Source organism: Tympanuchus pallidicinctus, unplaced genomic scaffold, assembly GCF_026119805.1.
Source record: "Tympanuchus pallidicinctus isolate F22 unplaced genomic scaffold, pur_lepc_1.0 scaffold15, whole genome shotgun sequence".
In the NCBI taxonomy this organism is placed as follows: Eukaryota; Metazoa; Chordata; class Aves; order Galliformes; family Phasianidae; genus Tympanuchus; species Tympanuchus pallidicinctus.
This window is the reverse complement of record NW_026294669.1, coordinates 7110258-7135181: the sequence shown is the minus strand read 5'-3', so window position 1 is coordinate 7135181 and position 24924 is coordinate 7110258. Positions and strand designations below refer to the sequence as shown.

The following is a 24924-nucleotide window of genomic DNA, read 5'->3' as shown; positions in this document are numbered from 1 at the left end:
CACAAAACACACTCTTCTCTATGAAATCAATTACTATTAGTGTTTTTTCCCCATGTCTATTGCACAGACTATGCAAAACTGCATTACAAAATAAATGCTGTGTGTAATGATTGGCATATATATTAGTAACTCAGAGGCCTTCAATATATTCAAAAAAAAGGTCAGTGGACATTTGTAAGGGATTGCACTGAGTTCAATGCAACTATGTACTAATATAAAGTTACATGTTGATGGTTTGCTGGACTGTAAGTCTGTTCATTGCTTTGTCAGCTTTCCTTTTATAGTCCATAGTAAACACATACTTGGTAGACAAGTTAAAGTGAGGTACTTTACGTTTATATAAATAAATATATTTGTACCATGTAGTAAAAAAATCGTAAGAGTTCCTTTGAGGCCCAGGCCATATATTCAGAATTTATGCATTGAGGCCAAATGAATATTTTGTCTCAGTGCAGCTTCAAAAGCAAGTCTTTGTGGATATGTCTTTTCTGTGTCACAACATAGCTATTCTTTGTACTTTGCTATAAAGACTGATTCTGTATACTGCTGAACATCTGTATTCTTATTCAGTTCAAATTCCAAGGCTGGCATATGTTTTTTTCAAGTACTGTTTCTTGAGAAAACGATTTAAGTACTTCACACATTTTTCTTCCTTGGTTACAGATAAGCATTGTGTGTAACAAAATTTCCATGTGGCTCAGGTCACAAACTTAACCTCACGCATTCCTAAAAGCAGTATTTTCTGCACTGCGTTTAACATTTCTGTTATCAATCGTCATTATTATAGGACTTCTGCTTATCTAAACAGACATCAGGACAGAAATAATGCGATTTTCAGTGTAACTGACATTTTACCTGAGGAATCTGGTTTTGGAAGGCGACTCTGAAAAGGTCGTATACCTTTGGCAGTCATGGCTGGATCAGATGTTGAGTGACTAATTATGCTTTCCACAGACTCCTGACTCATAGCTGTTGAAGGCACTTCTCGCTCAAGAGTTTTGGCTTTTACTGAAGGAGCTGAAAGAAGAACTTGCTCAGACGGTGCGAGGGCTTCTGTTTCCAAGGTCGATTCCTGCTTAGACACGTGTCGCCCCGCAGATCGGTTCCCTGAGTCGGGGAGTGGGAAGGTTCCAATCCCGCTGTCCAGCGTCCTCATCTGGCAGCAAGACTCTAAGGGACAGGAAAACTGTGATGCGGTGGAGTGAAAGAAGTCGCTGGTTCTTAAAGACAGTAAAAGTCTATGGGAAATGAGGGCATCTTCAAGGTAAGGTTTCAAGGAAAGAAAATCGTTTTGCATCTTGTGAGTATGCTGCTGTTATTTGCATGCTTTCAACACAACATATTTATTTAACTGAAAACAATGAAATACCATTTTCAGGTGCAATGAAACCAGCACACATCAATATGCTGAGATTGGCCTGCCATGGACTTAGGATGTGACAATGAATAGAAGGGGGATGTTCTGAAAAGTGAGTGCAGTTATTTCCAAATGACTTAGTTTGAAGACCCACAGAGAGGCTTCATCCAAATGTGAATTCTTACAGAAAATGAAGACTTATAAATTTCCCTGAGATGTTGGTCTCTCAAAACTTTCTTGAGAACTTGGATAGAAGGTTTGCCTTGTCACATTCTGGTTCAGCACATCCCACTTTCCTAAGTGCACACTTCACAACACCGAGCAAAGGATTTGGTTTGGAAGCAGTGTGGCTGTGCATAGCCTTCCAGCAAACATTAAGAGGGTGCCACCTCACTTGCACTAGCATTTTCCATTCATTCCCACAGATTTGTTTGTGTAAGGAGTAGACAATACTGAAGAAACCATAGTTCTTCTGAGTGACATGAAATTCAGAGAGGGAACAGCACTAATGGCTGGAAAACAGACATACATTAGGTTAAACACCTGGAAACATCCCTTGACAGTGAGATCTGCAGTCTGTGGCAAACACTCCCAAAGGAAATAGAAGTATTTCCTTTGCTTGCATAATTTAAGTCCACACTGAATAAAAGACATACCGCAGTGAACAACTGTTCTCTAGCAGGAGATGCAGAACATGACCCAATACATCTTTTCTATCTCTATACGTTCCTGAGTATTGATTTTTTTTATGATATCCTCATTTGTTATTTAAGTCTGTTGTAGTTAGCAGTTCTTTGTCAAGTCACATTCATTATTTTTTCCTCTGCAGTGTCCTAATACTGAGAAATTTGGAGATATTTTTCAGCTCACGGACAGGCAGTGCTCCAGCTAACAACTATCAGTTATCAAGCAAAGAAAATAATAGAGTAAGAAAGGACTTCCAGTAGTTTCTTCTTGACCAGAAGGAAGATATCTATAGAGCACTGGTTATATTGGAAAGGCAGAGCTCTTCAGAGGAGACATTGAGTAAACTGGAAGCACCACAGAAAAGAACATTCTAAAACCAATGATCTGATAACCCAAGCCATTCCCTGCCACCTGGGACCAGGAGGTTACAAATAAAATATACTGATGGATACCAGACACAATTATCACAAGCACATTATCTCTACTTCAACTGACTGGCACAAACTAAGTTTCTGTTTGAAGGTAGTAAAGCTGAAGAAGTGTGTATGTTACTAACTGTGTCGGCCAATTTATCTTAGTATTAAAAGCAAACAGCAACAAACAGGGAAACTTTATTTTAGATACCAAAAAATAGAAGAAAAAAAGAAAAACAGTCACAGATTGCTCTGCTTAAACCAGGCTTTCTCGATAAGGCTAGTAGCAAAGGGACTTATTTTCTACCGAAGCATCAGCTCACCTCAGGAAAGGCGTGCAGTTCCCCTATGTGCTCACTGCTACAGCTGGTTTGATATTTTCCTCACATAAGTTTTCAAGTTTTGGCTACAAAACTACACGATTGACATAAATTTCAGCTGAAACATTTGAGTAGCAACCAGAATTTTCCACAGAAAGCAGACATTTTCAAGAACAAAAATATCAGTCAAAAATAGCTCTGTATCAAGAACAGTTTCACTGGGAAATTTCCAGCAAGCTGTTTTCAGAAGTACCCTTAAGCCTTGAAAGAAGCTTTTGAGAGATATATAAGATCGAGTGGGCACGGAGCATCTACAACACTCAAAATGAAAGGATGCTAATCCCATCAGTAGAGGAAGACAGAAATCCTAACAATGGTCTTTCTCTAGATAGATCAAGATTTTCTATTAAGCTGACAAGAGTAATCGGTGAACATGTAACTTTTTTTCTGACAAAGGGATTATCATTTTTCTAGTATTTTGAAACATGCCAAATTGTTAATTAATACTTTTTCTTTTTTTTCATAATAATATCTCAAATGTAGTAAGTCTGTGCAAAACTGCTTGATCAGTTAATAAACATCTTTAAGCTACATGTGGCATTGGCAGGAAGAACTTAAACTACAGATGGCAAAACAGATCTCTTTATTTGCACATCCTTCTCTTCATCTGCAATGCTAAAGCATCCACAAAAAAAAATGAATGTTTTCTGCCAAATCAGTGTCAATTTCAACCAAATTATTCCTTTTGGGTTTACACCATCATTTGATCCAATTAGTCACAGATGAATGCGTTAATGTTTTCTATCTGGATAAGAAGCGTAACCAGTATCTAAAACTAAAAATGCCTGTAAGACTACTCTAGGTAAAAAATACCCCAGCCCTGATATTCCCATAGGCACTGCACAGGTGAAATGGAATAACACACACTGAGGAACAGTTAACAGGAGGACTGTGCAGTGCATTTTTAAACTATCAGTCTGCAGGTGAACCTGAACAAAAAGAAATGTCTGCTTAAATCTGGGATTAGAGTTTACACCCATTTATAATAAAAATAAGAAAAAAAAGCACAAAAATACAGACTTTACCAACTTGTTCGGTATTTCTTCTACTGCTTCTTCCTAGTCAACCTTTTTTTTTTTTCTCAGAGATCTCTAACTTCAATATATCATTTCTCCAATTGTTTGACAGTTGTCTTCACAGTTGACCATAACCTCTGAAATGTATTTCCTAACTTGAAATACATAATTGCTGCTTCATTTCAATTCAAGACCCACCCTAAAACAAGTCAAAAATTAGCTGACCAACAATCCTGCCAATAACTGTTCTCTATTTTGACAGTTACCTATGGATTTTTTATTTTTTATTTTTTGCAATAAACACTTCCAATCTCCTATCAGCATTTAGGTCCCTTCCTTGCACACATGGGAAGATTGGTGGCAAGTAACAGGGTTGTTACTGAGAATAAATGAACTGGAAAAAAACCTGGATAATGTTTGAAATTTTGTATTCCACATCTGTCAGAGTCTATTAAATACAGAGGCCTACATGCATTTTCCACCTGGGGATGTCCTACAATGGATGACTGCTGGAATAATCTCTCTGTGTTATAGTGGCATACCTACTAAAAATCTATACACTTTTCACAGTAGACAAGATATTAGAAATAGATATGATTTTAGTCCTTCAGAAAGGACTTTGGAATCTTTAGAATACAAATAACGAGACTTCTAGTTCACGTGAAGAGCAGCATCAAGCTCTGTATAAAAGGTAATTAACTGCAGCCCAGTTACAACCTGGCTGCCAATGAGGCCAGCCTAGAAATATTTTGGGAAGCCATCCTGCTTCTTTTATGGCTGTATGTCTCTTTGATTTTACATCTGTCCTAGCCAATCTGCCTTATACATTTGCAACTGTCTTTAAGAAATCTTGATAGATGAGCACAAGTTGAGAAGAAAGAAAAGTCCTCATATCTGATGAAGGAGTGAAACCAAGATAAGCAATGTGTCTGCAAAAATGCAGAAATGTGGCTTTTCTAGGAACATTTTTTTCCTTAGAACCTTCAGACGCAAAGGCTGGAAACCAGTAATAGCACACTGTCTAAGGAACATCTTATTGGGGACTGCTCATTCAAGGCATGGATGGATGCTTTCCTTCATTTCTTACTTCGTGATAAGAGACCTATCCTATTGTACACACAAAACAGCAAAACCTAAAGAAGGAGAATTCATTATTTACCCAGGTACTGACTGTGGGCTGCCTCAGCCATGCCTTCTCCATGTAGCAACAGGCCTATCTCTTTCCCACTTTATGCTTCAGTTCGTTGTATTAATACTGAGAGCTAATAACACCTCCCTGTTAAAGAATGATATCATAAGAATAAGGATCCTAGGACTTTTGCAACCAGTATATAACCACTCTGCAACTGCTTCAATGAGCAATGCTTGTGTAGGAATACCCCAAATCAATTCAGCCACCAGCTATTTAGGAATCTGTTCAGAAACTATGCTGCAAAAGACTTCCAAGAAGCATTACAATCATTATTTTTGCTATTACTATTAGAGGCAGCTAAGCTGACTCTAGTTTGGGAACAACTCCATTAGTCCACAGTTAAAAAAGAGTCAAAGTCACACTTAGCATCCCAGATAAATGGGCTGCACACGGTGTCCAAGAGTGCATTTGTTGCTGGTATTATTTGGCTGTTCCACTGATGGTCTGTGTACACTGACTGGTGCATTTGAAGCTCTTAAGGATAAAGGAGAGGAATCACTGATTTGCCCGCTCTCAAATAGCTCATATAAACTGGATTTCAATTTCACTCACCTTGAGACATTTTCTTTGATTTTCTGTTTCCAACACACAGGACTAGTGACAGTGCTTAGCCATAAATGCTCTCTGTGGTAAATACAGACTAATTAATAAGTGCCCAGGAAGCTCTGGGTTTTGCAAATGCAAAGAAGAACATATGATATTTATTTTGTTTATTTTAGTAGCAATTGCTTTTTGTTTATTAGTAGAAAACAAGGCTGAAATTAAAGCCACATGAATATTAAATGAGGCTTTAAATAATTTTTTTTTTAGTTCTGCCCTGCAGATGGCTTTACTTAAGGGTACTGGCAATAAACATTCAGATATATACATGCAAACCTGAAACAGACTGCTTTTATTTCTTAATTAATGATGTGAAAACTCATTAACAACACAGAGAGTTTTGAGTGACTTTTAGGTAAGCTACAATTTTTATCCTCAATACTCAAGTACAGCTCTTCCAAAACAGCTGAATCACAGTTAAAGCAGCTGCATCGAGGCAGGAGCTGGTGAGAAACCGTATGATTTAAAGCCAGAATGAACAGAATTTTCCTTCAGGAACTCCATTTATTTTGGGGAAAAAAAAGAAAAAAAAAGAAAAAAAAAAAGTGCAATGTTATGCAATGTTAAATGGTGTTCCAAAACCACCACTGGTATAAGCATCTTGAAACAACACACCAGGTCTCTCATGATGGTTTCTTTCTGAAAAGCCTAGTTTTTTATGATATGCCACGATGGCTAATCAAATGTCAACAGTTCAGATCTCTGAATTAAGGTACAAATCGAAGCTCCCTAGACTCTATAAAAATGGAAAAGATAGCATCAAATTAGGAACTGGATCCATCCTCCGAGCAAATTTAGAAAGACATATGTTGACACATTTTTCACAGAAATCCTCCTAAATTGTGTTTTCAGAACAGGACCACAGAGTCTGTATGAATCCATTTGAAACAAACATTTAAAGTAACTCAAAATACACTCACACAAAATGCTATTCAGTTTGTTCAGCTGTATTTCAGGTATATGAATTAGAGTTAATAGGAAATGCATGAGTGAAGCTCCATACACATATGCCTACAGACAGCTCCAGCCTGAAGCAAAAGGTATGTAAAATGGAAATGTTTCAAACAGAGGGACTCAAAGTAGCATAGAGAACATCAGTGTACCAGCAATCTGGACTAAGCACGATAACCAGGTACAATCCTGATTTGAGTGACAAAAACAAATACAGATTGGGCCAGACTGTAAAACAGTGAAAATCAACACAGCAGCATTAACTTCAGAGCTGAAGAATCTGACCATTCTTTTTAATTGACATTTTAAGCCTGAATGAGACCAGCAGATTCTCAGTATCTTGAATAATAATTAGATTGCATCCTATATACAGTACATAGAGAGACACACTTCTACTCCTTCTTGTGACAAAATATAGCACTTCTGGGTGAATAAATGTAATGACAAAAGAATGAAATTAGCAGAAAATCATTTTGCCTAATAAGAAAGTGTTGATTCAAAATATGAATGCTCTCCTCAGAAGAAGACAAGCTAGATAATGGGCTGCAGCAGTGCTGCCGAACAACTGGCAATTAGACAAGTGCTATGTGTACTACCTGTTAAAGAACAAAGAAGCAATCTGTCTTTGCCAGGCTGTGAAGAAGGTAAGCTTACAAAAATTAGAAGACACTAACGGATGTTCGTTTCTTATTGATATATATAGGCAAGGCTCTCCATCATCTTCAAGCTACATAAATAGCAATTAAAAAAATACACGGAAAGTTTCAATCTATTATCATAGACTCCTTCAGACCATCATTTCAAAATTAATCCCTCCAAATGCCGAAAGAGTGAAGAACACAGTACAGCAGACAACATTTGTCCCATTCCTATGGGGCCAGAGCAACATAACGCTGTTTCAGTCTGCAGATTAGCCTGTTCACATTCTGTAATCTTGCTCAAAGACCACACACTAATAAATTTCCAGAAGCAACTCAGAAGGAGAGGATATTTAACCAACTCTATGCACAAGCGTATGGCTTGCTTTGGATGAGCAAGCCCTGGGCTAGAAAATGAGGCACTGCAGAATGCAGAATCCTCCACATGACATGGAAGGCCACTCAACAGCATGACCACTCCAAATTATCAGTAATGAGAATACTAGAGGATAAGAACATAGGACTGGTCAATACTGTGCAAAACCTCCCAGAGAAATGGTGCCTCCGCCATGAACCTATTTAGAACCACAAATCTGAAGCTACTCAGAACCAAAACTATGAAGTCCCTGAGCAGAAAGAGGCTGGACTAAAGACCTCTAGGGCCCTTCCAACTGATGTGCTTCTTGGGATATGTTGCTACACACAAAACAGTTGCTCTAGTTGTTCTTGCAGAGCTTAGTGGCTATTAAACAAGATTTCCCCTTAACGATGTCTTATTTCAGCTACTTCAGCTCACTGTGGATTTAATAGCTGCCTCTCAGGCTTCAAATGCAGATAGGGCTTTAGAAAATAGCTTTGTTATTGAAGTACAAATAAATGCATGCATTCTTACACTATTGCTCATGCATATGGGAATCATGAAAAATCCAATACCTTATCACCACTTGTGTCAAACCATAACATTTCTCAGTATGCAGATTCCAAGTAAGAGACTTACATTGGAAAATTATTCACTGATAGTTGGTATTGTTTTAGGGCTTTTATAAACAGTAACCTCACACTCATTTGTAGAGACTTCTCGATACTCCACAGTTTTACTGGGTGATGATGGAGAAGATAAAACAAACATTTTTACTTTATCTGATCATGTGTAAATGAATGAACCAAGTCCTGTATCACTGATAAGATGATTGCTAAATGGTTCTTCTCAACTTCTAACAATGGCCTGATGAAAGGAATTAACACTGACAGCGGTAAGTTGTTTTCTCAGGCACTGAGGCTTCATGACAAGAGAGATTTCTTTTGCGGTCAAAAGACATTTTATCAGTTGAATATTCTTCTCCATTAAATGCATTAGAGGCATCCAAGGATTTGCCTGACATTTAAACAACTTCTGGATTATCCGTTTGCCTCTCCACACTGATGTGGATCACCTCTCTTTACTGAATGCAAAGGCTGTAATGCAGATCAATTTGTTCACCATCTTTCCTCTGTCACTTATTCCGTTACATTTATCTCAGTAATTCATTACAGACCTCACCTAATCTGCCTCCAGGTTTTGAGGATTCTTTAATGTGAATGAGTTTTTTCAAATATGTCAGACTTAATGGACATGTTTTAGGATGATGCATGTCAGGCTTAATGTATTTACCATATTAATCAAGCTTGCTTCCTTCACATCTATTTCCATTCCCTGAGAATGAGAAAACATGAATTAAGTAATTATTTACTTACTACTACAGTAAAAATAACCGAAGCTTATATAGCCTACAAAAATGGTGGATGAAACCAAGTCTTCTCCTTGGCAGAGGGGATTGTCCAGTCTTTCTAGCTCTTCTATTGGAAGCTTAGCACAAGCTTATTAAAAAAGCAGACAAACTGCTATTGTTCACACCAAGCTGTGGAACAGACCATTGAATAATTTATATAAATTCAGCACTTTGAGTATGTACCTCAAATGGCACATTTAGAAATAAAATTTGAAACTTACTTTTTCAGTTCCAGTGCACATCAGATCTAGATTTTAGAAAGAAACCTAGGCCTATCCCAGACAAAAAAGGCAGTTTATATGAATAAGGATTTGTTAACTATGAATAGTATCAGTATGACAGAAAAAAGGCAGGCTTCTATATCATGGTTTAGATTCATGGGAAGCCGGATAATCAGCAATACTGAGACACTAAATTAAGGTTTAGAGTGACCACTTGTTTTAACCAGTGCAGTAGAACAGGCATGAGGGAAAAAGTGAAAAATAATGCCTTGGCAGTGAATGAATGCATTTGTTGGAAAATCACACTGAAAAATCAGAAAGAAGAGTCAGAGATGAATGAATTCACTTGGTGTATTACAATGAACACAAATTTTTTTTCCCTATAGAAAAATCTGTTTACGAAGTGGGTTTTTTTTGTTTGTTTGTTTCTTTTTTTTTTTTTAAATTATAGTATAGATAACTTTATGGTATAGCTACTGGATGCTGGATAAGATGCAGTATCAGAATACACAGATATGGTTGTCATCTTCAGTGACTTCATAGCTTGATACAAATAATTATAATGCTGGCATTTCATTTTAAGTAGAACCCACTCCCATCTACAACACTTTATATGTCCTGTGTTGTTATCACTGTATCTTCAAAATTGCTATCAAGTTACTTGCAACTTCTCTATAAAACTTGCTGCCAAGGACGCTCCTGTTTTTTATTGAAAATACAGTTGAATCATTTTTCTTTCATGTATACGAAGCTTAAAGTGGTGGACTTGAAAATACAATGCAACATGTAAAATACCACCAACCAACAAATGTTCCCCTCTGGAACATAAGGAATCCATGGAATTTAACCAAGCAGTCCCTTAAGAAGAAAAAGAAAATCTTTAAAAAGTTGCTTAAAAGACAGACTTTCCTTTTTTTCTGAGCAGACTGCCTCTAAATTAAACTGCAAAACTCTTCTGCAAGGTTGTTCTTGTAAAGCAGAAAGAAAGATGACAAAGTCTGCTATAAGGCAGATGATTATCAAGAACTTTAATGGAACCGAGCACTGGGCTACAGCAGAACTACAAAAGAACTCCCTGACCTCAGTGCATGTTTTTGTTCTACCACAATGTAGCAAGGTCTACAACACACTTCTAATGTTGCTTTGGTAATGCAGACGCCCAACCCTCCATCCAGCTTGAGACCTTCCAAAACCTTTTTAAGAATCTGCAGGCTTTTTCTCTATATTGTAAAAATGACAATATCTACAAGTTCCCCTTTAATGCTGGACAAATCAATTTTAAGCAAGTGACCTTGACCTCCAATGAAAATTTAACAGAAATTAGACTCAAGTCTTTCTTCACAGTCTGAAAAATTCTGCCTACACTTATCTTCATAATATTTACCTGTCTCTGAATTTCACCTGATATACTTGAAATAAACAGTATGGGTCAATGCCACAGACGGATCATTTCTTTCCAAGGACTGCAAATATTTCTACTGTGGATTCTAACTCCTGTCAGGGAATTAACTCCCCGTACAACTTCTGTAGGGAGTGTAGTTGTACTTACAGTGGACCAGACAGAACCAACAACAGCCAGATACATTTTGGATTACTACTTCTGTTTCTTGCAGTATCAAGTATAGTATGCACAATGCTAACACAAACTCTAGATCTATTGAGAATTATCATCATTTCAACTTATCTTTACTAGTAATGTCATTCCAAGTAGCAAGAGGACAAAACCTACCTCCAGTGCTCTCCCTGATGTCAAAGCTCAACAGGCTTTCATTAAAGAATGAAATTGGCTCTTTAGTTCAATCAGTGGCATACAAAAGATAACATTTTTGAAGCCAAAAGTTTCCAGTTCAGTAGAACAATTCCTCTAGATGAACTGGTCATGCTTATGCATCCCTGAGTTCCAGTGCTTTAGACCTAAATTCCTTATTTGATTGATTTAGAGACTGCTGAGAATAAATTGACAACTCCTATATGGCTAACAAAGATATTTACACACATAAATATATAGGGTAGGTTTAGTTTACACATAAGGAAGAAACTCCTCACTGTGACTATGGTAAGGCATAGGAACATGTTACCAGTGAAGCTGTGAGCGCCCCATCCCTGGAGGTGCTCAAGGCCAGGTGGGACGGGGCCCTGGGCAGCCTGAGTTGGTGGATGTCAACCAGCCCATGGCAGAGGGTTGGCACTGGTGGGCTTTGAGGTCCCTTCCAACCTAAGCCATTCTATGATCCCACGTTGCCTTTATTTTAGACATAACATTTTTGGTGTAACTGTGACTGTATGCCATAGAATTTCCATTTTAATTTGTCCATAGGAACAAATTCTTCAATAAGTATAACTTGTTTTCTTGTGCTGTGATTTTCTGTTTTGCTTTTTTTTTTTCTCTTGGAGTTGTTTTTCAAAGAAATCTCTTAATACATTATAATGAATAGAATCACACTTTTACAGGAGTGAAACATTAAATTCTGACTAATGCATTTTTCTTCCCAAGATGTCCAATTGTTAACCTGTCTGTGTAAAGGTGTCATTTGTAACTCTCTTGAATATTTTTGGCTAGTGGGAATGGGAAAATTCAAGACTGGATGTAAACACTGAATATTCTATTCCACAGGGAGAAACAGAATTCTTTTCCTTTGTGAAACGAAGGCTTTTTAATGTTTACATTAGAGCAATATTGTCAGGAGCTTGACACATTCAAGCATTGTATTCAATAAAGGAATTTTATTTATATGAATGTCTTGAGACCCTGCTGCACCTGTCTGAGCTAAGGAGTCTGTCATGACATAAAGGGAAAGTCAACCTTTTTATCACATCCTTTCTCTTATTAGGTACTTTAACATTTGCCCCTTCACACACTTTTAAAACCAAACTACTTTATTGCAAAAGGTCTTGAAGAAAGAGCTCTGAGGATAAAATACTCCTGGATTTTCAGATCTCTTGTTTGTGAGAAGAGCTGCCACATTTGGCATCCTCACTGACAAAAACAGAGTTATGTTTTTAAAAGTTTATATGCGTTCTACAGATGTGCTTAAGCAGAATTTAACAATATAATTGACTGTTTCGTGTGGAAATGATGTCTTCCTGAAATACAGGTATTCCAGATGAGAAATTTTATATTACTACACATTCTTGTACTCTTTCAATGCAGCAAAATCAAAGAGTCAGCAAAGTATGTAAATTTGTTTAGATCACCAAATGACAGTAAACTAAAAACTAGCAACTGGCAATTCATGCAGAGTATCCCTATTAGGAAGTGATGAATAAGCAATATCTTACACAATACCAACTTTGAAGACTACTCAGTTACACACATCCTGTTCATCAGCTAATTGGGCAAAAGTGGTATCAATTGAAGAATTTTACACTAACAACTACAACAGCACTTATCTTTAACAAAGAATATCTCTCCTGCTTAATCATAGCCTTTCTACATCTGCTACATATTCTGCTCCATTTAGTTAACATTTTAGAACAAAACCAGCAGAACAAAGGCATTAAAATGCAGCTACAAAACCAAAACTTGATTTTTTTTTAAAATGACTGTTCATGATGGTGAGGAATTCAGACCAGTAAAGAACTGATTTACTGCCCACTGCAACTATCAAGATGTTAAAGATCCCTATTCCACAAGAATCTCAAATACTCAAAAACTACTCTATGAAAAACAACAACAAAATAGGAGGCATTACTTTTGGAGCAGCCCTCGTAGTTTGTAACACAGGAAGTTGAATCTGTCTCTCTCTCATCTCACGTAATGCTCCTTACAAAACAAACAAACAAACAAATGTGTGTGTAAAACTCCGTACCAGAAAAATGCCAGAATGTCTAGGAAGGACTTTGGTTAAAGAATCTGAACCAGACCCAGGAAAGTTTGCTATCCATAAAGAGCAGTGTGGATATACAGCAGCAAAACTCAGTGCAGTATGAAACACAGCCTGATGAGAGGGGCATAAAACACAGTAAGATGCTGATTTAGGAGTACTCGGGAAGTGCAGTTAGATCCATGCTTTCAATTTCCCTGCCTTGCCCTTGTCCTGGTGAAGTAACGACTTGACTCAGCGTGCTTGTGCCAACAAATCTGCTCAGACTTGTATGATTTGTACTATGCCAATACTACCTATTGTACATAATGACTCTCATCAACAGAGTTTCTTGACATTAATAACCAGATCCTCACAGCAAATTCTTAGTTAATCCAGATGTTTTAAAAAGGCAGAACAGGGGTAAGTTGTATCCTGCATTAAGCCTTTAAGAGATGGCATTGTCCAGGTAAAAGAAGCTGATTTTGTAATCCAGATGATGGAAAGCTCCTCATTTGAGCTACATGCGTTTCACAAGGACAGCACTGCCTGGCTACTGCAGTGCAGTACAGTGGACTTGTACAGACCTGGGCCACAGACCTATTTATCACTCTATCCATGTCACCAGCCCTGAGAAATGGTAAAGGAAAACATCTTTTGGCTAAGAAAGAAGGTGCATTGCTGCACAGGAGGGCTATGTTCACAGTGATGACCTTTCCCATCTAACTGAATGAACCCAAGGCACAACAGAAGCCACCCCAATCCACGACTACGTCATGTCAGAGACCCAGTTTGGGTGCATGAGGGATGGAGAAAATAAAAACATTACATGACGACCCACTGACTAATATATGAAAATACATAGTGAATAGCTCTTAGTAACAGCTACCAATTATAAAGACAAATGCCAAGGAAGCACTGGAGTCTTTTCAGGACAGAGCTGTGCAAACAGCTTTGTTTTCTTGATCTGTAAAACTGGATTTAAAAAATAAAACCAAATATTTCACATCAATTCAAACAAAAAGTTTTTAGAACTTTTGGTTCAGGATTGAGTGCAAAATAATTCGGAAAATTTTGGGTGATTCTTGTTTGGGTAACCTCTGGTAACAGAAAGAAAGGAGCAAACATTTCACTTTTCAGGACTTGCACCTATCCAGTTGCAGAATCCCATCATAGTCTTATACTGCATTATTCAAAGTTCTTACTATTTAGCTATTGCAACAGAGCCAAGGTATGGTTCAGTTTCAAAGACTTTAGGGATCTCTGCTGCAAAGACGACAGCTTCCATTTGGTTGATATCAGGATTGAAAAGGTTGTACAAGTCAATAAGGCATGTAAATGTTACCCCAAAGTAAAATGTGTTTCAACACAATACCTCTTGTTCAGCCTAACTTGCTGGGTTGACAGCATTAGTGAAAAGAAAGAGCTTCTGGCTAACACAATCACTGACTGTCCTGAAAACACTGAATCAAATTTTAACTACAGTTACAGTCTGCCTGCAAAGGGAATTTGCTAAGGGAGATTTTTCTTTCATTCAGTATCAGAACCTTATAGTGATGACATACTGCTCTAACACAGATCTTAAAAAAAAAATTTCTGCTTTGTCCTCCACTGCTTATTAGATATTTTAAGAAGCACTGAAAGTTCACCTGCGTTAAAAATTGGAGTGTGTCAAACATGAAAAAGGGCTGATGGTGCCACCCTCCTAAAAAGCACATAGCAAAGACAGCTCATTTTCAATAACAACTTCAAGGTCTGCTGAACAGACACCTGGTTTGCTACTCATACTGGGACAGTTTATCACAGTAATTATTCTATTTGGAACTTTATTCTGAACTCTACTCATTCAAGGATAGACTGCAGGGTTACAGTACATCAGTATTACTCGCACTGAAAACATCGTGCACAACAACCTTAGAGTTAGACCACTGTATGTAACCCACTAGTTTTGGAGACTGAAATGGTATTTCACAGCCAGACTCTTAGAGTCCTTCTATTAAGCACTGCTTTGATCCACAGTTGATAATGATCCACAGATGAGTATGTACATACTCATCTTTTACACAGTTGTGAAATCCAACTACTAAAACCAGAGCTAAATGAATGCTAAAACTGACATCATGTGGGCAAACAAATAAAATAATGAGAATTACACTTTTTCTTTTTTTTTTTTCCCCCCCCCTGGAACTGAGACAGCAATAAAATCCGGTGTAAAATATAATGTTGTACCTATCACATGACTCTGACATGTAGTCCTTGTCATGGTGTCCTCCTCTTCTTCTTGCAGGTTTTCTGTGACTACGTTAGCCTGTACAAAAGTGAGGAACATCTGTGACTATGTTTATGTTGCTTCATGATAATTACAGAATATATTTTCAGAAATAAACCGAAGTATCAATGCAGGGTAACTAATATACTTCAGTAGACAGCCTGTCCCATTCTATTAACAATATCAGAAGATGACAACTTTAGCTCCATTAAAAGTCACAACATGCAGCAGTCAAAAAGTACCCTTGGAAAACGAAATTCTTCTAACAGAAAATTCTTTTTCTTTTTTTTCCCCCTTGATAAAGAATTACACTCAAGATTGCCAATCTTGTACTTGTTTTTCCACAGAAATACCATGTTTGAGATTCTGTTCCAAAAAAAAAAAAAAAGCAAACTTATGTGATGTAAAATAGCTGTAATTCAATTTCCAATCATTTAACTTTGGCATTTCTGTTTCCACATCTGTTTAAAAGCATTTTAATTGCTAAACAGAGAAGTAACTTGAATTTAAGAATGCAGTGCACAATAAGAGCTTTTAAGTCTTTAAATCCTAAAGTATGTGATCAGGTAGAGGGAAGTGATCCTGCCCCTCTACTCTGTGCTGGTGAGACCTCACCTGGAATAGTATGTCCAGATATGGCGTTCTCAACACAGGAGAGATTTGGACCTGTTAGAGTGCATCCAGAAGAGACATGCACAAATGATCCAAGGGATGGAATACCTTCCCTACAAGGACAGGCGAGAGAGCTGGGGCTGTTGAGACAGGAGAAAGCCCTGGGGAGACTTGATAGTGGCCTTCCAATATCTAAAGGGGGGGAGGGGTTATAAGAAGGGGACAAACTGTTCAGCAGGACAAGGGGAAATGCTTTCAAACTAAGAGAGAGGGGATATTTAGACTGGATAAAAGGAAGAAGTTTTTTTTGCAATAAGGGTGGTGTGGCACTGGCACATGTTGTCCAGAGAGATGGTGGAAGGCTTGGAGGCATTTGAGATCAGGCAGGACCAGGCTCTGAGCAACCTGACTGAGCTGTAGATGGCCCTGCTCATTGCAGGGGAGTTGCACCAGATAACCTTTAAAGGTCCCTTCCTATTCAAAAGATTCTATGATATTCAAACCCCCTAGATTCTTCTGTTCCTCTGCAGTCCTATTTAGAAAGCATATATATATAAGGTATCTTCATACAACAGAGTGAAAGCCCCCTGTATTACACTCCATCAGTGGCCATAATTCAGATCCAGGGACATATTTTTCTGCTGTAGTCTATAAATCAAACAGCAATAAAGATACCTGCAGGCTGCAGAGAAAAGGAAAGCCAGGGCTACAGAAAAAAATATTGCCAAGATCTCAGAAATCTTAAATTGCTTGCTAATCACTACCTGCAGTTTTACTCCACTTACACCAAATTCCTAGTAACATTAAATATATACTCTAATCTAAACCAGTAGAATTTGTTATAATTTGCATGGCATATCTTTGATCGTTGTCCATACTTGTCTGGCTTACAGAAGTAGCCCTATTGACCCCTGGTGACTAGCCTCAGTAAGACATGGAAAATTCTCTATTTATAAAAGTGCATTTATAATCTCTTAATCCCAAATATTTGATCTCTTCTGAAATGAGGCTCTTTAGGCTATGGAAAATGAGGAGAGTATGTACTCATCTGACATCAAATTATGAATAAAACAGTTTCTCACATGTGCAGACCATACGGCAGTCTGTGGCTTGCTACTGATGTGACATTTCAGAATATTAGATAGATTTCTGGATGTTCCCCAAACACACTGAATTACAGACAGGCCCTGCTATCCAAAACTGGCGTCTTGATTTTGGTGCCACACTTCCACTTCACAAAGCAAAGCCCAGGGCTTGTCTAAATTACACTGGGCTGTAATAAAATCACAAAGATGAAATGAAGCAGCGCAGCGCAAAAATGATTGTATCTCACCTTAAGCTTCAGCCAAGGACATGAAAAAGTATCGGAGAATGTGGAATATCCTTGGTGTGAGCTAAAGGATTATGTATTTCTGCTGGCTGGCCTTTAGAGCAAAGAGCTTTTCTGATGAACACTAACGGGAAGTGTATCCCTTTGAAGGTGAATGCACATGGCTGCCATTGGTGGAATAGCGCTTTTTCCATAAATTCAGTGGCAGTCAAGCAATAGTGTTCCTTGTATGAACAGAAATCAGAGGTAACTGGTACGTATGTTATGGCAAGCCTTTACCTTTATTTAATTGTCAAAATAAAATGGGCTTTAAAGGAAAAAAAAACCAAAAAACTACTGTATAAAATTAATGTTAAAAATGTTATGGCCAAGATTTAAAGTAGTATATACATGATATGCAGTTTCTGCACTGAATGCACTTTGCTTTGTTCAAAGAAGAAAAACAAGTCCTCTTAGTTTAGGACTTTCCAAAAGATTCATGTTGTTTTCTCCAAAAGCATTCATTTTGTGATTTTACAAGCAACAAAATGCACAATAGCCATTCTGCCACATGCGACAGTTTTCAGTCACAGCTATCTCCCAGTCCTCTGCAATCTGCTTCAAAGGTAGCACACACCGAAGGATAACTGAAAATGATTGTAATAAGATGCGTGCACTTTGAATTTACAGACTCTCTATTGTTTTCCTGGCACGAGCTTGGAGGGCGAGATGAAATCTCACATACTGTGGAGTCTTATCGTGCATCTCTTCCCTAAGTTAGCAGTGAGAACAGTAAGCATCTTTCTATTCTCTTTATTCTAGATGTTTTCAGCCTTTTAGCATGAGATATTTCTTTCAGAAACTGAATGACACAAAACCAAAACAGGAAACTCACGAAGATGAAGCACATAATGTAACTCAACTCAAAAAACAATATGAAAAATACTTCCATTCTCAGTGAACTAAAGAGTGAATGGTATAGCATAGGTAATGCCTTTTCCATGTCACAACTATGTTCCTTTAAGGCTAAACAGAATAAAGAGGATTTCTTCATTATTTATGTACATTAAGAACAATCTTTGTAGTTCCCTAATAAAATGAAGTGTCTCATTTAGGACTATTATTGCTGCATTTAGAAAGATTTTACAAATTGATAGACAAAAAGCACAGCAAATTATTGCAGCATTAGAAAATAATAAGAACGGAATTGTAGAAGCAATGTACAGAGTTTTTCATACTTCTGTACATTGAAGATATACCCTAAGCTGTCAGGACCATATTAAATGGGGCATAGTTAAACTGAGTGGTTCTGATAAGGGGCTCTGCTTTGCTATCAAAGTTCTAGATCAGTTGGATTGAATTTCCTGCATATTGCACATTTCCACACTTTCATTCTCTCTCTTTCCTTTCAGTGACACTACAAGGACAGCCTTAGATATGCTTATAATTTGTGGTTTTATAATGCAGGAGACATCTACATTTTCAAAGAAGAGATGATGCCACAATAGTCAGGAAGGAAAAGTTTTCCAAAACATTCATTCTGTGCATGTTCCCCATAAGTTTTACAAAATGACCTTGTGGACACTCTTAAGGAAGACATTTGCATTAAATAAAAAAACACTTGCCTGAAGCTGATACTTTAACCTTAAGCATCCTAAACAACAGCAGAGTTGTTCCATTTCCTATTATGAAGCCCTTTGAAATTTCTTTTGTCCTTGAACCACGTCCCAAAGAATTTTTATTCCAAATTCTCCCAAGTGAAATAGTTGCATGTGTTGTACTCCCACAATTCGGCTTTATCACAACAACAAAAATAACAGCCTCAGATTCATGCTCAGGATACATATTTGGCATAAATTTTCAGATTATTTTGTGAAAGTAGTGATTATTGGTACGAATTGTCACAATAATATGGTCTGATACCAGGAATGAGATAAGAATGCTCAAGAAGTTAAATCACATAAGATCAAGTTAAAGCATCTCTGTACTCCTCGAGCTTGAACTTTAATGCATTGTTGGAAAGGCACTTGCTAGGCAAGAAATTGCTCACTAAATTCCATGGTTTATTACTAAAAGCTTCCCAAGGAAGGGCATCCATTCAGTTTGACTTCAGGCTACAATCCTAGACTGTGCGTATACACTTTTCAAGGTACAGAAAAGTCAGACACACACATAACCTTTCAAGTACCAGCATTAAGCAGCTACCAGAAAATAAAATGATTTTTCTTCTAAATTGCACCATTCCTACTTGCTGGGTAAATTAAATAATCAGGTGTAGTTAGTCCCTTCCTGAAAAATAAAACTAGCTATGAGGCATTAACAGGGAGATATGCTGTGGTACAGAGCCATGAGTCAAATACAAGCTTTTGCTTTTGGAAAATTCCCTCTTAAGTGATGAATATTCCCAAATGTGGTCAAAAGCTTCACCTTTTCCCTGTGAGCGTTGCACTTGTTAGGCTTAATGCTTCCTATAACACTCAGAGTAACGTTCAACGCTGGCAGGCATGCAATTTTCAGAGAAAGGGGAAAAAATGGAAAAATGGAAAATGGTCCCATTATTTCACTGTATCACAGTATGATTATAACATTGCTGTGCATGTATCTCCACTGAAATTGAATTCCCAGAAGCAGTAGGGTCTTCACAACTAGCTCTGTAATCTGGCCTATACTCAAGCTGCCAACTTTTGTATTAATTCACAGTTCTCTAGCTACACAAAATCATATGTAAACAGTTATTATCCTGTTTATCTGTACTGGCAATAAGGAGGAGCACATCCAGAAGTTAAAAAGACGGTAATAATGTTTTCATGGACTAAAGCACTTACCAGGGTCTGATTCTGCATTTCCATATCAGCTTTCGTGTTGCTGTTTTTCTTGTGGTTTCCTTGAGAGCTGATAGAGTTGCTGTGAAGAGAGGAGCCCTGGGAGCTGCCCTTCGACACACTCCTGTAGGAAACATTATTTGATCCACTTTCTGTCTGCTGAGCTGCTTTCTTATCAACTCTGCAGGTAGAGAGTGATTCCTCTGATAAATTACATTGCCCTTCTTCAATCACTCCACTTTTCCATTCCTTTAATGTTTAAAGTAACCTCTCTGAATCTTTCTGTCTCTAGACCTTTGAGTGATAAATGTTTCTAACTAGCCTTGATCAAATCTGTCACTTGCAATTTCAGGTAATATATCAATTTAGTCTTGCACATATAATGATTTATTTTATATTTAGGACTGCTGGGGGGCAAATGTGAAAACACAGTAAAGCAATTGCTAAGTTTTCTTGTGACCAAAGGTTATGGTAGGCAGAAATGTAACTAATCCTGATTAATTCCCAAATTTATGTTTGCTGGTTGCAATACATGAAAATGGAGGACATTAAAATATGCACCTAAGTATCCTCTAATTTCAACATATCACCTGCCTACATTCTGGATTTCTGGAATCACCTGTAATTTGCCGTTCTATAATATCAAAGACCTTTGGTTTGGTTAACAAAATAACATGAACATAATTACCATCACCTTAAAGTCCTGATAGTTTACAAAGTGGTTGTTCCAGTGTATTCTTAGTCTAAGGACAACATACGTTCAACTTAGAGTCTAAGGATGCTCTAAAACTTACAGTGCACAACAAAACATCCCATACCTGTTCAAAAGCTCTTTCATAAAACTGTCTTTTGGTAAGTATGTAGCTGAGGTGGACCCTCTGATTTGTTCACATCCAATCTTGCCAGATGTGCTTCGTGATGGCTTCAAAATTTTAAACTCCACAGCATCATCTAAAAAGTCCCCGCTGTCCGTTTTCCTGTTAATTTCATTTTCCACTTCACAGTGTTGTTCAGTTTGCTTTTTTTCTTTTCTTCTCTCTATTTTTGACTGCTTAATTCCAAATCCTGAAACTCTTGGTTCTTTTTTTTCTACCTTTGTTTTAGGAACGTCGGGTTTCCTGCTGCTCAGTGCTGGCAGCTTACTCTTCCGAAAGCCAAACCAACTAGCTATAGAGGGCCCAGTCTTTTGTTTAGTCTCTACAGTGGGAGATTTGTTTTGTTCCTGACCCTTCTGGACATTTTCTTGGATGCACAACATGACCTTCTCCTCTATTGTAGGTTGTAGAGCAGGTGAACTAAAAACATCAGTAACATGAGAGGCTTCTACTAACTTTAAAGACATCTGCTGTCTCTGTGATTTTATTGCTTCCAGCTTATGTGGACATTTTATTCCACCCAAGCTATGAAATGATGAAATCTGTTTGGAAGATACAGTAGCTGGTGCATCTAACTCCAATTCTGCTGGCAAAACGCTTTTTTTATTTAGAGCTTCGTGTTTCAAATTTTCACTGCTTTTCTCACTCTGGACAGATAGACTGCGTGCATCTTTCACAGAAAATGATTTGTTTCCATCATATTTTGAAGTGTTTCGAAACGAGTCTACTTTTGGAGATGATCTGAATGGCAGTTTGCTTGGGCTTCCATGCTGGTTATTGCTAATATTTCCAAGAGAACCTTGTCTAGAGTAAGAATTTTCTGTGTTTTTTGAAGTATTTGAAAGAGTCTCTTGTGCTGCTGCTGACCCAGGAATGACCTTGATTTGAAGTCCTTCCACGGCTGAGTTCTGCCTTGTTAGAGAATTTCCTCTGTCAGAAGTGTTTGTAATGATTTGAGTCCGTACTTTTCCAAGACCTTCTGTCACAAGGGCAGATGACTTTTCTCCTGTATGAATGCTGAAACTCTGACTTCGAGCTTTCGCTCCATTCATACCCAGAGCTGGTTTCAAGTGTGACTTGTTGCTAGAAGAAAAAGATCTCTTAACTAATTTTCTTTCTAATTCATCTACTTTGTCTACCACCAAGCTGTCATTTTCATGTGAATGAGGTGATGCCGTATCCATACTAAGTCTCACAGTAAAATTATCTTTTATTTCATTATCAGACTTAGAGTCTTTTAATTCAGCACCCATTGCACTTTTGGTGGCTGCACATTCATTTTGCTTGTACTTACTTGTACTCACGTGGCTTTTGGAAGCTGCATTTATACTATCTTTTTCCTGCTTCCCTGGGACGGTGGAGCTCTTTCGGAGAAGTTGAGGAGATTTGACAAATAATTTCAGTCCTACAGGAAGACGGGTTTTCACTCCTTTCTCATTAGAGTTTTGTGTGGCATTTGCAGTGTCACTACCATGAAACAGTGTTGACAATGGAGAATTATTTACCTGAGATAGCAAGGGCTCGCTCGCACTTGTTGTATGACATTGAGGAGTTGCTGGGAGAATGTTTGGCATCTTTTGTGGCTGATCAACCCCACTGTCACTGGAAATATCCTTCTTGCTGGAATGTGCTTCTTGTGAAGTTATTTCCAGTGATGGACCCAGAGGATTGGACCTGCCTGTCTGAGAATCTGTGCTCAGAAACTCACGGTTCCTGTGGAGACCCATCTGATTAGTGTTTTTTAGGCAGACTTGCTTTGTGAAAACTTTGGAAAGTCCTTGGCATGCACTACGGGACTGCTGAGATATACATTTATTTTGCATAATTGCTTCAGAATTTTCTTGAAGGTACGATAACTCAATATTGGCCCCAGAAGATACACTTTTTGCTTGCATATCACGACCAGATTGATTATGGATGCCAGAGTTTGCAGTTCCTTTTAATGATGATGATTTCAGTATATTTTTTGCTGTTTCACCTGAAATAGCTCCTCCTAACTTCATAGCTACAGGTGGTGAATGAGCATAATCAGGCCGAATCAATAGGGATGTTGACCTGCCTGGAGGAAGGGGTGGGGATGGCGACCTGGCTTCTACAGTTGCTAAATCATGATTAGAGTCTCTAGTTGGAGGTTCTCCATAGTCAGTAGGCTCTATAAGGTGCTGAGGCAACAGTGGTGATGCTGGACTCTGACTCTTTGGGTACTTTGTCCCATTGCCTCTGCCCGGACGCTTTGAGCTGGGCAGGGGGTGGGCAGGGGGCTTTGGAATCTGGAAGTCGACTTTTGAATCAAAATTACGAGGTGGACTTTGTGCCTTTTTGAGTCTTGAAAGCTTTACAGGTGGCAGAGCAGGTGATTTTTCAAGGGTTGCAGAGGTCACTGATGTAGCTGCAGGTGCCTCCTCACTCTCTGTCATCTTGTTTTTTTGTGGAGAAAATTTACCTCTGCTGGGTATTTTAGTCAAGATTGGCTTTTGATTGATTCCTGCATGAACAATGGGGCTTGAACTGGTCTTGTATGATACATCATACACTGGCTTCACTATTTTTTGTTGTGGGGCATTTTGCAGTATTACTCTTCCACACGGTGAAGATTCACTGCAGGTCATGGAGACAACTGTATTTTTATTCCCTGTATTATCTTCGAGAGGCTGTTTCTTAGTTTTGTCTTCAGGTCCTTCCAGAACAGTGTAGTCTCTAGCATTTGCTCCTGTCTGCAAATTAGCTATTCCCTGAGGTATAAGTTCAGTATATTCTGCACTGGACCTACTTTCTGGTTGGTTGATTGATATCTCATTTCGTGTTACAGTGACAACTCCAATTTGATGTGAGCTGAATTCAATGGGCTCACCATCCTCAGCATCAAATATTACTGTAATGCACTCCTCAGAAGAAGTCTTTTTTATGACTTTTTGTTGTTTAATGAAATTACATGTCTTTGGCCTAATATCTGAGTGTACAGATGTCTGTCTTTCCTCTTTGTCACTAGGTACAAACTGAGAATTCTCTGTGACTATGAGCTCATCAGAGTTCTTTGTGTACTTCTCAGTAAAAGGAGTTGCTAATAAATCTGATGGACTTTTCTCATCACTGCTTTCTATATGCAATTCATCCAAGACTTCATTGTCATCAGTATCTGAAAGCTGGAAATTAAGGTCCTTCCAGCCTATATTAGCAAGGCTTTGATCTAACTGTAAATCAGGCAGCTTTGTTCTGGTGCATGATTCTACTTCCGCCTGAAATCCACTGACAAAACTAGTCAATTTTTCTGGTCTTTCCTTTGAATTAAAATATGAACTTCTTTCTGGAAAATGTTTCCTATTAGGATCCCAGTGAAAGAGACTGTCAGAAACACTGTGAGTTAATTTATTACTATAGATCCTGCAGTCTTTGCTTGGTACTTCCTGCAGCAATAATAAAGATGAAGAATCATCATCCGCATCATCATGTGAATCTGAATCGTAAGAGAAAGTTTTGTTATGTTCAGTGCAAATACTTCCTATTTCCATTGGCTTACAGTGAGTCTGCTCGTGATGGCTGCCACATTTAACTCCAGGGGAATATATTCCTTCGTTGGAGTTCATGCAATCTTTGTAACCCCATTTCGATATTACTGAAGGTGATTCAAGTAATACTTTTTGCCTCTGTAATTTCTTCAGTCCTTCTAGGATATGGTTTTCCTTGATACGAGTTGGAGGCAGATCATCTGCAGGACTAGAAAGGTTGCTTGGGAGTGAAGAACCAATGCTTATTCTTTTATCCCAGCTCACGGATGACTGTAAAAACAAAATAAAACTCACATATTATTCACAATTGCTTTTAATAAGAAATGTTACAATTTTATTAAAGAAATTTAGGAGCACATAGTACATTCTATTTTATTCATTGCTATTAACAGCAATCTTCTTTTTTAATATAGGACTTCATACTGGTGTGAAGGCCACAGTGGAATTAAAACCTTTAGGAAGAAAAATGTGAATGGAAGGATTAAGATAAAGAAGGAGAAGAAC

The 24924-nt window shown here is 37.9% G+C and overlaps 1 protein-coding gene across 9 annotated transcripts in view; it reads right to left on the bottom strand.

Moving 5' to 3' along the window:
* The window catches only part of NCKAP5 (NCK associated protein 5), a 377529-nt gene that overhangs the window by 45982 nt on the left and 306623 nt on the right, over positions 1-24924 (bottom strand). For 6 of the 9 annotated variants that reach the window (XR_008204904.1, XM_052676201.1, XM_052676204.1 and 3 more), the window contains 4 exons: positions 20858-24690; positions 20043-20220; positions 15257-15335; positions 856-1170 (listed from right to left, as the gene is read on the bottom strand). Coding sequence is in view for 7 of the 9 variants with exons in the window: in XM_052676201.1 (XP_052532161.1) it covers positions 856-1170; positions 15257-15335; positions 20043-20220; positions 20858-24690 (4405 nt within the window). In the remaining 2 variants the exon portion in view is untranslated. Of the gene's footprint in view, positions 1-855; positions 1171-15256; positions 15336-20042; positions 20221-20857; positions 24691-24924 lie in introns of those variants that run through there. The other 3 variants (XR_008204905.1, XM_052676202.1, XM_052676206.1) reach the window with 3 other exon arrangements.